The following is a 16,867-nucleotide window of genomic DNA, read 5'->3' as shown; positions in this document are numbered from 1 at the left end:
TTAATTTGCATGGCAGCATCTAACAAATGAAATATGAACACTTATTCCGGTTTCTTTTGGAAACTCCAATGTATATTTGGGAATACAGTTGAGGAAAAAGCCCCATGAAATAACAAACAGGATTTTGAAAATAGTCATCAAATATAAAGCAAGAACATCATGGTGCCTAGAACACATATTCCACATTAAGTTGCTATTTTAGTGGTTAAAAAGCAGAAGGAAAATCATTAGCCATACAAAGTCAGTTTACAAGGATTCCCTAGAATATACAAACAAAAAGGATATTCTAGTTAAAAAAAACTTTTTTTAACCTTTTTAAAATACCAATAATTTTAGAGATTGCATCTCCTGTTGGAAAATTGCATTTTTGTGAGAAGATTCAAGAATACATTTCAAAGGTTTTTTCATTAAGAAGATTATTAAAACAGAAATACTTCATTACAAATGATTATTGAAGGAGGACTAATAATTCAAAAAGGAAATGGATAAGCATTTGATGACAGAAGAAAAGGTCTAAGAGAATGAGAGAGGTTAGCTCCACTGAATACCCGATGGATTGAATGGCGTTTATCTGTAAGTTATATATTTCTATTGAAAAGACCTATTAAGATAAAAAGTCAGAATAATAGAGGAACTATATTTTATGAAAGGCATAATTACTTTAAGATAAAAGTTCAAAAGTGAAGTCCCCAATAAGGTCAGCCAGTGCTATGTTCATTGTAGATCTGTAGATTAAGCTATACTGATGAGATGTACTATAAATATGCTCAAATCCTATGTAGGGACATACACCAGAGAAGTAAATATGTTGTTGATATGATTGCAATTTTCATTGTTTGATAAATAAGGGGCAGGTGTACTATTCCACAAGTGCAACTGCACAATTATTAATGGAATTTATGGTTTTGTGGCCAAGTTTGCAGATGATACAAAGATAAGTGGAGGGGCAGGTAGTGTTGAGAAAGCAGGGAGTCTGAAGGAGGACTTAAACAGATTGGAAGAATGGGCAAAGGAATGGTAGATGGAATATAGTGCAGGGAAGTGCACTTTGGTAGAAGGAATAAAAGCATAGACTATTTTCTAAATGGGGAACAAATTCAGAAATCAGAGGTGCAAAGGGACTTGGGAGTCCTTGTGCAGGATTCCCTAATGGTTAACTTGCAGACTGAGTCAGTAGAAGGGAAGGCAAATGCAATGTTAGCATTCATTTCAAGAGGACTAGATTATAAAAACAAGGGTGTAATGTTGAGGCTTGATAAGATATTGGTCCAACCACACTTGGAGTATTGCAAGCAAGTTTAGGTCCCTTATCTAAGAAAACATTTGCTGGCATTGGAGAGGGTCCAAAGGAGGTTCACAAGGATGATTCCAGGAATGAAAGGGTTAATGCGTGAGGAGCTTTGATGGCTCTGAGCCAGTACTTGCTGGAGTTCAGAAGAATGAGGGAATATCTTATTGAAACCTATCAAATATTGAAAGGCCTAGATAGAGTGGACATGAAGAGGATCAACCATGATGGAATAGTGAAGCAGACTCAATGGGCTGAATGGCCTAATTCCAATCCTATGTCTTATGGTCTTATTATACCCAGGAAAAGAAGATGGAAAGCAGTGGGAACTCTAAGGTTAACAGTTGGCAAAATCAGTTTTGGAGATTTCAATTGAACACGTCAAGTCATTACTAAAAGAAAAAAACAAAACGTTGATTCATTAATTGTAAATCAGCTTCGATAAAGCATCCTGAATGTACTATCAAAAAATAACCCTGAACATCAGTATGGACAGCAACAGAAGAGATAAGACCTGCTGCTTTATCTGAAATCACCTCAGTGTTAAATCCAGGCTAAATTTAGTGAGGTTTCTGTCTTCTTACATAGTAACTGGGAGCAAAATTTGTGAAGAATAAGCTTTAAGAAATACCTTTATGCTGAAGAAAATACATAATTTTGTTTAAGTGTACAAAATTTCTTGGATTCAGATTCAAGCAACCCATTGTGGAAAGGCTGCCTAGGACATACATTCAGCTTCATAAGTTAGATCGAATGACTTTCATGTGGAACAACTGTGTATCATTATCAGCAGTTGGAAAATATAAAGATGCAGTATCAGTGTTGAAAGACTAAACATAAATACTTGTCAGAACTGTAATTTAACTATACTTTCTTGAAAAGCTGAAATGGCTGAAATGGAAGTTATACCTCAGACTTCCACTTTCCGAGACAGTTTGCACTTCCATACACCATTAAGAATGATGATTCTGCATGACTTTCAATAAGTTTTTCCCAAGTAGGGTCAAAATATGAGTGATTTGGAAAACATGATGCTCTCGTCTGTGGGGAAGAAAAGTGACATGTTGGGGATTTTGTAGAGCTGAGCAAGACATAATGAGATATCGAAAAGATTTACTCTAGACATTGTTTCAAGTTAAACCACACTTGCAAGATGAGGAAATATAGGCAGGATAGACATTTGAGAGCGCTTCTTCATACAGAAAATGATTTATATCTGGAATGGACCTTCAGATGAAGTGCTGAAGGCAAACTTTCTATAGCCATTTAAGGAGAGTTAGATTTTATAGTGTAAGGATACTATAAAAAATGGATTGGCTAGTCTCCTTTTTCTGAGCTTGTTCTAATGCATTTTGTGTAGCTCATGTCATTTCAATTTTATTGAAGTTTAAATAAGACAACGGAAACATGTAATTTTCTTTTTAATCATCTGTACAGCTTAAATCATCACTTCATATTGACCGTAAGGCTTTGGAAACAGGAAAAGTTCAGCAGCCCACATCGGATTATGTGGAAGAATGAGTTTTTGCAACTTAAAACATCAAAAATATGAAATATTTGTAGCATCTAGAAGGGTTAAATCTGTGTTCTCTCGCAAAATTTGTTGAAGTTTATGTTTGAGGAATGTGCTACAAGCATAATTTAATTCTAAAAGCATTCCCTGTATTGACAAGATTCTATCAAGCTTTCATTATTTGCATCCTAATCTTGAACTTATGATCCAAAGCGCTGCATATACAATGTATTACGGTCTGAAGCAGAGTCAATGTTGCAATGTAGCGTTTTTAGATGGAGCCATCTGTAGCAGTTGTTATGCACGATATTTTGCCATAGTAGTTTCCTGCAAATACTGACACATTCCTGGCAATTGCTATCCTACTTTGCAAAACACCATGTTAGATACTGCAAGAAAAACAGTGCCATCATTGCAGAAAATGTTTTTATTAGTATACAGCATCAGAGATATTGAGTTAATGAGTCACAAATACATAAACATACAGAAAGCTGATGGCAGAGGGACAGATATCTGATGATCTTGAGGATCAAGCATTCAGAGGAAGTAGCTGATTTCCACCCACATTTACAGCACAGTGCAAAGTATCAGCTGAGATTATACTGAAGGAGTTCATAAGATCAAATAGAGATGTCCAGGCCACATGCAGAAAACCCCACATTTGGGTCACCAGCCCTCAAAAACACAAGGATTCACTTCTATTTCAGAATATATTTCTTTGTTGCCTTGTCATTTGTTTTTTCTAAATTTTGTGAACCCCGGGGCTGGGAAAGGGTAATGCCACATACTGTTACCACGTTGCAAATATACCTTCCATCCAAATAAACATCTGTTGGCAACAATAAATTAATGGGAACATGGATAAATGCAAATTGCTGGCAATGTTACTATTGAATTTAAAGTTCATGCTTGCCCCTTGACACTGCAATGCAAGCATGCCAGTGAACACATGAAGCGTGGACACTCTTGCTCTGGAATAGTAGCACAGTGTTTGAAAAAGGCCAAAGCACAGACCAACGTTATTGTGATATGAGCTTAAGCTAGCGAACAAAGGTGAAGCAATCTGGGAAGTACAGTGAATTCTGGTTAATCAGGACAGCCTTTGATTTGGGACAACTTTTAAAGAACAGAAACTAATCAAGAAAATAACTGGGATTCCCTTTGTTTATTTGGGACACTATGCTGCTTAATTGGGACAGGAGACTGTTGCCAAACAGTTTCTAACTAGCGTCAGTCACATGCATGTCATGTTGCCATTAGACACTACACGACGGTCAGAGTGAACAGTTTTACATAGCGTTAGTTGTGTGTGTGTGTTCTAAAAGCAGTGATTTTTGTCACTGAAATTTTGTGAGAAATAATCAGTAAGACAATTCTGAAATGTTTTACATATCACAGTTTCAAGGATTCGGGTTTGGAGATGCCAGAAACAGCCAGGAGTGAAAATGAAACAATTTTACTATTTCAACAAGTTAGGAATAACTTGAAGATACCTTGAATGTTACAACGAAAATGAAGATTTGGAGGGTGCAAATGTCTAAAGCATTGTTTGAAGGCAGTCCGATATCTGCACTAAGTGTTTGCGCTGATTTTGTTTACTTACAGTCAATCAAAAGAACACAGCAGATGAATTCCTCCATCGATAACTAACACAGAATGAACACAGTTTTATAGTACTGTAAAAGTATTGGTAGTGTTCTAATTTGTTCTGCATTTCATTTAAATACATAAATTGTTACTCAGTTAAAAGGTAGTCTGTCTTTCTTATACCTTTTAAATATTTCCATGAAACTTTAGCTAATTGGTGCAGCTACTTAATTGGGCCAAAATGTACAGGTCCTGATGTGTCCCAATTAACCAGAATCCACTGTATTATCATTTGAAGAATGGTGCTTCCTTAACTTTCTTCAAACTAATGATAAATTCAAATTCACAGTGAAGTAATATATTTATTTTGGATATTAAAAAACTAGAGTCATTCCAAATCAATGTTTCTGTGTCAGATTTCTTGTTAAGTTTCACTTATTATAGGTGATAAATACAGCAAAATGTTTTAAAGTTAAATATATTCTCTTCAGATTGAAACTCTAACAACATAAAAAATCAACATCCTTTTTAGTTTTCATCTGATTAGACAATACTAAATATAGATATTAAATGATCTAAAGTTTTGAGAATGTAATTTCTAATGGTTTCAGCAATTCATGAACTGTCACTTTCTGAGTCTACCAATTTCTCCCATTCTTAGAGCCAGGTGGTGTTTATATTGTTTCCATCAAAATGCAACAGTAAAACAAAGTCTCCCTTGGATATGGTGAATTTGCATTACATATTCTAAATTCTCATCCAGATTAAACATTCGCTGCCACCCTACATTTTGAGTGTCCATTCGCTTAGCCTCACTGGTAACTTCAGTCACCCTTTCCTAATGATAACATGTATGGAACTTCATTGCACTAAGATTCTTACTGAGATACTTTCATGCAGCTCTGTGAAGGATTTTTATTTGATGACCAAGGGTGGTGAATAGATGGGAGCAAATATTTGAGGATATTTCAAAGGAGTTACTTAAAAACTGGAAAATGAAAGCTCTGTGACTAGTGGACATGTATCCATCACTTTTCATCTTCCAGTAGAGATATGCAGTATTTCTGAATAGCAGAGGTTCATTGGACCCAACTGTCATAATTCATGAATAGCTTTTATAGGCTCATGTTTTCTACACAGATTTATTGATCCAATAATCCCAATTATATTCATCTATGTGTCAGATTACTTGCTATACATTTCAAGTTTAATCCAACTTCCTAGCTTTAAATTCACAAATATAATCCTCTTCAGAACCATCTGGAATATTACATCCAACTACTTTCACGGTGAGCAGTGCTGAATACAGTGACTTTAAGGTCAATGCACTGTATGCTGTGGTAAACTGCATGAAATCAAATCTTAATTTAGTGTGGAAGATATTACTCTCATGGGTTACTGCAAATCTGACAGCAAAGGCTAAATACATCATTTCCATATTTATGTTCTCAACATAGCAAAGCAATCCATGAATAGTACATTGGTGGTGTTTGGATATATGATATTTAAATATAATCAGTCACTCTCATACAAAAGTGAACACAAATTCACTTTGTACTTCAAAGGAGAATGCCAAACCTAGCCTTTTGCTTTAATGAAAAGCATATCTACTCCAAACAGTCTACTGGCACTCACTGCAGGGAGGACGGACTGTCTCTAAAAGGCCTACCTATCTTGGCTCCTTTCTTCAGAAGGGTGACCACCACTGCTGCATTGCGGCACCCCACTGCTCTGTCCAAAGGTCTCATACCGCTGTAGTCCACATGCTCAATCATTGCTCCATGGTCCACAAGGTACTGCACCTGTCACCAAGTTTAAGACATACATACATCAAGGGATTAAATATCTTCGTGACCATAATTTATATTAGATCTATGATTGATCATCTTAATCAAGAATGGCAGAAACGTAGTTTGATAGACAACAGTTTGGTCTGGGCAAAATGGAGAATTGCCAAGAAATTGCATCAGTTACTACGTAACTGTGTTTCTTGTTTGAAAACTGACTTTATCTGGAGTGAAGTGTGATTATGACCATTTCCAGGTGACTTTCAATTAGTCTGGAAATTCGGCCATCACTTCCTAGACTAATTTCACTTATGAGAATTGAATGCAGTTTTCTTGCCAGAGAGTACTGACATAATGTTACAGTTCTTTGGAGCATTGTTGGGGAAGTAAACCAATTGTCCAAGCAGTGACCAGCGTTGGGCTCTCCCTGAGAGGTAGGTTTTAATTCAGAAACACTGGATTAGGACCCTATGACAAGTCCTATGCTTTTTATCCTTTATGGGCCTCTCTCCACACAGAATCCTATCCATTATTCTCTCTACTGCTCCCATCCTCTTTGCCAGGAACGAGACACTTATCCTCTGAAGATCACAACTTCCTCAATAACTGAATCCCCTGAGGACCCAATGCCTTCATCATCCGAAGATTTTATTTCACCATCATTTCTGACTATCAAGAGTCAAGCCTCAAGTCATCAACAATTGAAAAACACATCTCCACCCATTCATCTGATTCAAGATGAGCACGCCATTCCCAATGGACCGGATCAATGCACCGACCTTCCCTGCAGATCACCTCCTTCCAGGTCATAACTTCTTGTGGACTTTTCAACAAGGCTCCAAAGCATTCTGAAGACTTCCTCTTTACTTCTGATACTCCTGACAGATAATTCCTCTCCCATTCCTAACCAGCGCCTTGATCCTCAGACTATAGACATCTCCCCACTTTCTCTCTTGGAATTCACAGTGGGGATGGTATATTGAAAATGGTTATTGACATTGTACTATAATGACTGTTGAAGTATATAGCAGATCAGCTTGAAATCATCGCGAGCAATCACTTGTTTGGCTGAGATGGCGCGAGATTCAAAAAGAGCTCATGGCCCTTTCAAGACTTTTTGGCAGGCTGCAATCATTGCGAGCAGTCACTTGTTTGGCTGAGGCGGCGCGAGGTTTAAAAAGAGCTCAGGGCCTTTGGGACTTATTGGCAGGCTGCAATCATCGCAAGCATTCACTTGTCTGGCTGAGGTGACCCGAGGATTGAAAAGAGCTTGGGGCCTTTTGGGACTTTTTGGCGGGCAGCAATCATTGCGAGCAGTCACTTGTTTAGCTGAGGCGGCGCGAGGTTTCAAAAGACCTCAGGGCCTTTTGGGAGTTTTTGGCGGGCTGCAATAATCGCGAGCAGTCGATGTTTAGCTGAGGCGGCGCGAGATTTAAAAGGTGCTTGGGGCTTTTCGGGACTTTTTGGCAGGCTGCAATCATCGCAAGCAATCGTTTGTTTGGCTGAGGCGGCGCAATGTTTAAAAAGAGCTCAGGGCCTTCCGGGACTTTTCGGCGGACAGCAATCATTGCGAGCAGTCACTTGTTTGGCTGAGGCAGAGCTACGTTTAAAAAGAGCTCGGGGTCTTTCAGAAATTTTCGGCGGGCTACAATCATAATGACTTCTTAGGCAAACAGCAAGGTCCAATAAAAAGAAGCGAGGTGTAAGCAGAGCAGCCATTGTGGGAGTGGATGGTGTTTAAGTCGTCAAGCTTGGCTCAAAAGGCTTGGGTGAGAACAGGCAGAGGCTCTAAGTAAGGTTTTTTTTCTCCTCCTTTGTCTATAGCTAGTACTGTGACAATGGGTCTAGGGTTAATGTATCTTCTTTGGGTGAGCTGTGGGAACTCTGGAAGACCTCCAGTCTCCCTGATAACAACATCTGCACAAAGTATATCCAGCTGCAGCTCCTTAGAGACCGTGTTAAAGAACTGGAGCTGCAGCTCACTGACCTTCAGCTCATACGGGAAACTGAAGAAGTAATAGATAGGAGCTACAGGGAGGTAGTCACCCCTAAGCTGCAGGAAGCTGGAACCTGGATGACTGTCAGGAGAGGGAAAAGGAATAGGCAGCCAGTGCTGAGTACTCCTGTGGCCATTCCCCTCAATAAGTATACCGCTTTGGATACCGTTGGGGTGACATCCTACCAGGGGAAAGCCACAGCGACTGGGTCTCTGGCACTGAGTCTGGCTCTGTGGCTCAGAAGGGAAAGGGAGAGAAGAGGAATGTAGTAGTGATAGGGGATTCCGTAGTTAGAGGAACAGAAAGGAGATCCTGTGGACGTGAAAAAGTAGTCAGATGGTATGTTGCCTCCCAGGTGCCAGGGTCAGGGACACTTCGAATCGGGTTCATGGCATTCTAAAATGGAAAGGTGAGCAGCTGGAAGTCGTGGTACATATTGCTCCCAACTGCACAGGTGGGAGGAAAAGGGAGGAGGTCCTCAAGAAAGAATATTAGGGAGTTAGATAGAAAGCTGATAAGCAGGACCTCTAGGATAGTAATCTCTAGATTACTGCTTGTGTCACATACCAGTGAGGGTAAGAATAGGATGACTTGCAGATGAATGCATGGCTGAGGAATAGTGCAGGGGGCAGGGCTTCAGATTTCTGGATCATTGGGATCTCTTACAGGGAAAGTAAGATCTATACAAAAAGGACCAATATCCTTGCAGGCAGGTTTGGTAGTACTGTTAAGGAGGGTTTAAACTAACTTGGGGGGGGTGGGAACAAGAGTGATAGGGCTGAGGATGGGGCAGTTGGTATATAAGTGGATGCAGGGTGTGGTGAGATAGTGAGGAAGGACAGGCAGATGACTGGGCAAATTTGCAGTCAGTGGGATGAGTTGAAATGTAAATATGGAGGCAAAATCAAAAAGGGTGATGAATATAGGACTGAAGGTGTTATATTTGAATATAAGCAGTATATGGAATAAGGTAGTTGATCTTGTAAGTGCAGTTAGAGATCAGCAGGTATGATGTTGTGAGCATCACTGAGTCACAGCTGATAGTTGGGAGCTTAACATCCAAGGATACCCATTGTATTGAAAGGACAGAAAGGTCGGGAGAGTGGGTGGGGTGGCTCCATTAGTAAAAAATAAAATCAAGTCCTTAGAAAAAGCTGACATAGGATCAGAAGATGAAGAATTCTTGTGGGTAGAGTTAAGAAACTGCACGAATAAGAAGACCCCAATGGGAGTTATATACAGGCCTCCGAAAAGTAGCCAGGATGTGGGCTACAAATTACACAGGAGGTAGAAAAGGCATGCAAAAAGGACAATGTTATAATAGGCATGAGAATTTAAGTATGCAGGTAGATTGCAAAAATCAGGTTGTTGCTGGATCCCAAGAGAGGGAATTTGTAGAATGCCTAAGACATTGCTTTTTAGAGCAGCTTGTGGTTGAGCCCACTCAGGAAAAGGCTATTCTGAATTGGATGTTGTGTAATGAACCAGATTGTATTAGGGGGCTTAAGGCAAAGAAACTCCAAGGAGGCAGTGATCATAATATGAGAGAATTCACCTTGCAGTCTGAGAGGGAGAGGCTGAAGTCAGATATAACCGTATTACTGTGGAGTAAAGGGAATTACAAAGATATGAGAAAGGAGCTGGCCAGAGTTGTTTGGAAGGGGACAATAACAATGATGACGGCAGAACAGCAACGGCGGGAATTTCTGGGAGCAATTCAGAATGCAGAGGATAGATACATCCCAAAGATGAAGTAGTATTCTAAAGGGAGGATGATGCTACCACAGCTGACAAGGGAAATAAAAGACAGCATAAAAGCAAAAGAGTGAGCATATTAACGTAGTAAAAATTGGTAAGAAGTTAGAGGATTGAGAACCTTTCACAAACCAACTAAAAAATCAATAAGGAGAGAAAAAATGAAATATGAAGATAATCTAGCCAAGAATATAAAAGAGGATACCAAAAGCTTTTTTCAGATATACAGTACTGTGCAAAGGTCTAAGGCACATGTAAAAAAAAAAGAAAAATTTCTAAAGATCAAAAAAATTACTATAAAAAGCAATACATAGTGAAAAAACTAAATCAAATCAATATTTGGTTGACCACCCTTTGTCTTTAAAACTGCATCAATTCTCTCAAGTACACTGTTGTGCAGTTTTACAAGAAAATCAACTGGTAGGGCGTTCCAAGCATCTTGGAGAACTTGCCACAGTTCTTCTACAGACTTTGGCTGTCTCGCTTGCTTCTGTCTCTCCAGGTAATCCCACACAGCCTCGAAGATGTTGAGATCAGGGATCTGTGGAGGCCATACCTTCTGAAACCGCATAAAAAATCTAGGGTGCCGAAGACTTTTGTACAGTACTGTATAAAGAGTAAAAAAGAGGCGAGAGTGGATATCGGACCACTGGAAAATTATGCTGGAGAGACAGTAGTGGGGAACAAAGAAATGACGGATGAACTTAATATGCATTTTGCGTCAGTCTTTACTGTAGAAGACACTGTAGATGCCAGAAATTCGAGAGTGTCAGGGGTCAGAAGTGAGTGTAGTTGCTTTACTAAGGAGATGGTGCTTGGAAAGCTGAAAGGTCTGAAAGTAGATAAGTCACCTGGACCAGATGGACTAGATTCTGGAATAGCTCTGGAGGACTGGCAAATTACTCCACTCTTTAAGAAGGGAGGAAAGGAGGAAGAAGAAAAGAAATTATTGGCCAGTTAGCCTGACCTCAGTTGGGAGAATGTTGGAACCCATTACTGAGCATGAGGTTTCGGATAGAATAATGATAGAATAAGCCAAAGTCAGAATGGCTTCCTCAAAGGAAAATCTTGCCTGACAAATATGTTGGAATTCCTTGACGAATTAACAGGCAGGATAAACAATGGAGTGTCTGTGGATGTTGTGTATTTAGATTTTCAGAGGGCCTTTGACAAACGTGCCACATATGAGGTTAACAAGATAAGAGCCCATGGTATTACAAGAAAGATACTAGCATGGATAGAAGATTGGCTGACTAGCAGAATGTAAAGAGTGGGAATAATGGGGATCTTTTCTGGTTGGCTGCCAGTAACTAGTGTTTCGGTGGGATTGGTGTTGGGACTGCTTCTTTTCACATTATATGTCAATAAATTGGACGACAGAATTGATACTTGTGGCCAAGTTTGTGGACAATATGAAGATAGGTGGTGGGGCGGATTGTGCTGAGGAAGCAGGGAGTCTGTAGAAGCACTTTCACAGACTGGGAGAATGAGCAAAGAAGTGGCAGATGGAATATAGTATAGCGAAGTTTCTGGACGTGCACTTCAGTACAAGGCATAGGCTATTTTCTAAGTGGGGAGAAAATTCAAAAATCAGAGGTACAAAGGGAGTTGGGAGTTCTCATGCACGATTCCCTAAAGGCTAACTTGCAGGTTGAGTCCGTTGTGAGGAAATCAAATGCAAAGTTAGCATTCATTTTGAGAGGACTAGAATATGAAAGCAAGGAGGTACTCTTGAGCTTTATAAGACATTGCTCAGACTGCTCTGAGTATTGTGAGCAGTCTTGGGCCCTTCATCTAAGAAAGTATGAGCTGGCATTCGAGAGGGTCCAGAGGTGGTTCACGAGAATGATTCCAGGAATGAAACAGTTAACATATGAGGCGTGTTTGATGGCTCTGGGTCTGTACTCACTGGAGTTCAGAAGAATGTGAGAGGATTTCATTGAAACCTATCAAATATTGAAAGGCCTAGACAGATTAGTTGTGGAGAAGACATTTCCTATAGTGGTCTTATTGTCCAGGACCAGCGGGCACAGCCTCAGAATAGAAGGACGTCCATTTTGAATAAAGATGAGGAGGGATTTCTTTAGCCAGAGGGTGGTGAATCTGGAATTTGTTGCCACAGGTGGCTGTGGAGGCCAAGTCACCGGGTATATTTAAAGTGGAAGTTGATAGATTCTTGATTAGTAAGGGTGTCAAAGATTATGGGGAGAAGACAGGAAAATAGGTTTGAGCGGGATGATAAATCAGTCATGATGGAACGGCAGAGCAGACTTGATGGGCCAAATGGCCTACTTCTCTCTCCCATGTGTTATGGTCTAAAACAGTGAGAATCAGTTTGGGGTAAGGGGTAAGCAATTAGAAGGAATTTGAGAAGGAACTTTATTTACCTAGAGGACAGTTGGAATCTGGAATGCAGAGTTTGAGTTGGTGGTGGAGGTAGGTTCTCTCATAACATTTAAGTAGTACTTAGACAAGCACTTAAATCACCAAGATAGAATGGGCTACAGATTAAGTGCGACTAAACAAGATGGTGACTTGAGAGCTGACATGAATACAGTGGGACAAAGGGCCTGCTTCTGTGCTATATTGCTCCATAATTTGATATTTTTCATAATTTTGCTATAGAACACAGAACAGTACAGGACAGGAACAGGTCCTTTGGATCATGATGTTGTGCTGAACTAATTAAGCTAATGATGTCTAATTACACTAATCCATTCTGTCTGCACATGGTCCATATCTCTTCATTTTCTGCATATATTTCTGCCTGTTCAAAGAGCCTCTGAAATTCCACTATCGTATCTGCCTCTATCACCAGCCCTGGCAGAGCAATCCAGGCATCCATCAATTCCTGTGTAAAAAACATCTGCAGCACATCTCCTTTGAAACTTTCTCCCTCTCACTTTAAATGCATGCCCTCTAGTATTAGTCATTTCACCTCTCTCTATCTATGCCTCTCATAATCTTATTAACTTCTGTCATATCTCTCCTCAGCCTCTGCCGTTTCAGAGAAAACAACTCTAGTTTGTCCAACCTCTCAGTTTAGCACCTGCCCTCTAATCCAGGCAGCACCCTGGTAAACCTCTTCAGCACCCTCTCCAAAGCCTCCGTAGTCTTCCTATAATGAGAAACCAGAACTGAATGCAAAGCTCCTGATGCAGCCTAATCAGTTTTATAAAGCTGCAACATAACTTGCTGACTCTTGAATTCAGTTCCTCAACTGATAAAGGCAAGCATACCATATGCATTCTTCAGCACCCTATCAATTTCTGAAGCCACTTTCAGGGAGCTACGGCCTTGCACCCCAAGATCTATCTGTATATCAATGCTGTTAAGGGTCCTAGCATGCGTAATTTTTTTTCTTGTAATGCATAGGTATGAATACAAAACCACTTTAGCAAAGTCTTTGAAAAGGGCCATCTTTGTAAGACTAAATAATATGGGATCCAGGGAGAGCTAGCCAATTGAATACAAAATTGGTTCAGTGCTAGGACACAGAGGATGGCAGTGCAGGGTTGCTTTTCCAGATTGGGGGCCTGTGAGCAGTGATGTGCCACAGGGATCCTTGCCAAATCCCCTCTTAGTTTGTCATCTATATTAACAAGTTAGATGAGAATGTAGGTGGCATGGTTATTAAGTTTGTGGATGACACCAAAATTGGTGGTATGGTGGACAATGAAGAAGGTTATCTAAGATTACAGCAAGATTTAGAACTTGGAAAGTGGGCCAAGGAATGGCAGATGGAATTCAACTTGAACAAGTGAAAGTGTTGCATTTTCAAAAGTTAAACCAGGGCAAGACCTGCATGGTATATGGCTGGGCCTTGGAGAGTGTTGTAGAACAGAGAGACCTCGGAGTACAAGTACAGTGGATTCCAGTTAATTGGGCCATTGCTTAATTGGGGTAGCCACTTATTTGGGACAACTCTTAAAGAACAAAAAACTCATTGAGAAAATAGCTGGGATTCCCTTCATTGATTTGGGATGCTATGCTGCTTAATTGGAATGGGAGGCAGTTGCCGAACAGTTTCTAACTGGCGTCAGTTGCGTGCACTTGCATGGCTCTTAGACACTACACCGTGCTTCGAGTGAGCAGTCTTTAAACAGCGTCAGTTGCATGTTTGTGTTCAAAAAGCAGCGATTTTGATACTTGGCAAGAAATAAGTAGTAAGGCAATTCAGAACTGTTTTGCTCACTGCGGTTTCAAGCATTCAGGCTTGGAGATGCAAGAAACGAGCGGGAGTGAAAATGATTTCACTACTTCAGCAAGTTAGGAACTACAAAGAATTTGAAGATATTGGCAATCACCTTGAATGTTACAATGAAAATGAAGATTTTTGCAACAGTTTCTATCTAGCGTCAGTTGCATGCACCTAAATGGCCGTTAGACACTACACCGTGCTTAGAGAAAATGGTTTTTAAATAGCATCAGTTGCATGTGCTTGTGTTACATTATTCATTTGGGCCGACAGACACCAAATTGAAAAGCAGTGACTTTTGATACTACTTCCTGCAGGAAGGCAATGAAGGCAGTACGTTATCTGCACTAGATGCCTGTGCTGATTTTATTCATTTACAGTCAATCAAAAAAAGATGGCAGCGTACACTAGATGAATTCCTCTGTCGATAACGATTACTACAGTGCTATAATACACAGTATTATAGCACTGTAGTAATATTGGTTGGGGTGGTGGGAGATACGTCTCTATCAAAGGAGGTGTAAAGCACTCCTGGCCTCTGCTAGCCTGCAGGCCACCCTTGGGGAAGGTGTAGCACTTGCTTAGCCTCCCGATCAGGGTCACGTGCAGCCATGGAAGCAGGTGGTGGATGGTCGTATGAGCAGCTGGTGCATATCACAAGTCCTGGTTATGAGACCACTGAAATCAGGCAGACAATCTCTGAAGAGTATTGACAATGGCTAGGGTCGCCAGCCTTGTAAAGACACTGTCCAGAAGAAGGCAATGGCAAACCACTTCTGTAGAAAAATTTGCCAAGAACAATCATGGTCAAGACCATGATCACTCACGTCATACGACAAGGCACATAGTGGTGATGAAGAGTTCTAATTTATTATGTATTTCATTTAAATACATAATTTATTCCTCCGTTAAGCAGTAGTTTGTCTTTTTTAAACTATTTTCATGAAACTTTGGCTAAGTAGGACAGTTGCTTAATTGGGCCAAATCATACTGGTCCCAATGCGTGCCAATTAACAGGAATCCACTGTACATACGTCCCTGAAAGCGGCAACACAGCTTAGACAGGGTGATGAAAAAGACATATGGCATACTTGCCTTTATCAGTCAGGGCATTCAGTATAAGAGTTGGGACTTCATGTGACAGCTGTACAAGATGTTGGTGAGACCAAATTTGGGGTATTGTGTGCAGTTCTGGTCGCCTAGCTATAGAAAGGATGCCATTAATGGTGGAAATGGTGCAGAAAAGATTCACAAGGATGCTGCCAGCCATGGATGGCTTGAATCATAAAGAGAGACTGGACTGACTTGAGCTGTTTTCTCTTGAGTAAGAGGCTGAAGTGTGACCTTCTAGAGGTTTATAAGATCATGGAGGACACAGATAAGGTGAATGGTCACAATCTTTTCTCCTTGGGTTGGGTTGGCAAATCTAAAACTTAAGGTGAGAGGGGAAAAATTTAACAGGGACCTGAGGGGCAACTTTTTTTTACACAGCGGGTGGTGGATATATGGAATGAGCTGCCAGAGGAAGTGGTAGAGATGGGTACAAGTACAACATTTAAAAGACATTTAGACATGTACATGAATAAGAAAGGTTTAGAGGTATTTGGACTAAATGCAGACAAATTGGACTAGCTCAGGTAAACACATTGGTCAGCATGGATGAGATGGGCCATAGGGCCTGTTTCTGTGCTGTATAACTATGCCTCTAAAATCAAAAGGGATTAAAAGGAATTAAAAGTAGAATAAAATCTCATCAACAAAACAGGAGGAAGAGTGAGAGGCATAACTCAACCACATTCCAAATGTCTATTAGATCAGCAAGTTGTCAGGACGACAGTATCCAACCCAGTGACTAATTCATTGAATATTAGTTTTCTGAGCATTTTGGTTCTGTATCAGCAATTCAGAAAGAGAATCTGAGCATCATTCAAGTTAGCACTGTATATTGAATAAAACAACATTAAGAATAGATGTATTTCATCATTATCTTGCCATTAATCTGTTTATAACCATATTAAGTGTCTCTTAAATTGCCAGTGTGCCTGAGATGCTGTTGCAAGTAAGTTTCCATTGCCCCTGTGCATACGTGTACTTAGGCATGTGACCATAAACTTGACATTGACTTTGATGCTAGACAAATCAGAAAGTACAGTTTAAGCTTAAAATATACAGTAATCATGAAGCAGATCTCCTCTCTTGCTACCAGCAGTAATCTTGGGACCTACCTGGGTATTCTGACAGAAATCCAGTATTGCAGTGCTGTCAGTGTGACCTTCTGTAGGTTTCCCAGCTAGCAGGCTGCTGAGCCTGCACAGAGCAAGCATAGCAGTCTCCTTTCAATTGAATAGAAGAAATTGTCTGCTAGGGGCAAGATAAGTAGCTTGCTTTTATTCACGTTGATTAGCTCAATGTTTTAAAAGACTCTTTAGTATGTCGCAAATATTTTTCTTAAAAAAAAATTGCCTTAAGTGTCAAAAATGCCGACAGTGATTCAATGGCTCTGACAGTTTTTTTGAATATGGGGAAGATGAAAGGAGAGACTCACAGATTGGCAAAATGTTCCTGAGAATATAGCTGTGACAGTCAGTGTGCTGCGTTCCTGGATCAAACTGTGTGGCACAAGGGTGGATGAGTTTTTGGGATAACTAAAGACCTGCCCTTCCACTTTCATACCAATCAAGGAATTGGTTAAAGGTATTTACTTTCATGACCCAGGGTACAGCTACTCCTTGCAAGGATGCA

At 40.1% G+C, this 16,867-nt stretch overlaps 1 protein-coding gene across 6 annotated transcripts in view; it reads right to left on the bottom strand.

Moving 5' to 3' along the window:
* LOC134340122 (protein TANC2-like) overlaps positions 1-16,867 on the bottom strand; it is an 828,834-nt gene that overhangs the window by 30,922 nt on the left and 781,045 nt on the right. For all 6 annotated transcript variants that reach the window (XM_063036995.1, XM_063036994.1, XM_063036997.1 and 3 more), the window contains one exon: positions 6,058-6,190. In XM_063036995.1, the coding sequence (XP_062893065.1) occupies positions 6,058-6,190 (133 nt within the window). The remainder of the gene's footprint in view (positions 1-6,057; positions 6,191-16,867) is intronic.

This window comes from Mobula hypostoma, chromosome X1 (genome assembly GCF_963921235.1).
Source record: "Mobula hypostoma chromosome X1, sMobHyp1.1, whole genome shotgun sequence".
In the NCBI taxonomy this organism is placed as follows: Eukaryota; Metazoa; Chordata; class Chondrichthyes; order Myliobatiformes; family Myliobatidae; genus Mobula; species Mobula hypostoma.
This window is presented reverse-complemented; position numbering and strand designations above follow the sequence as displayed.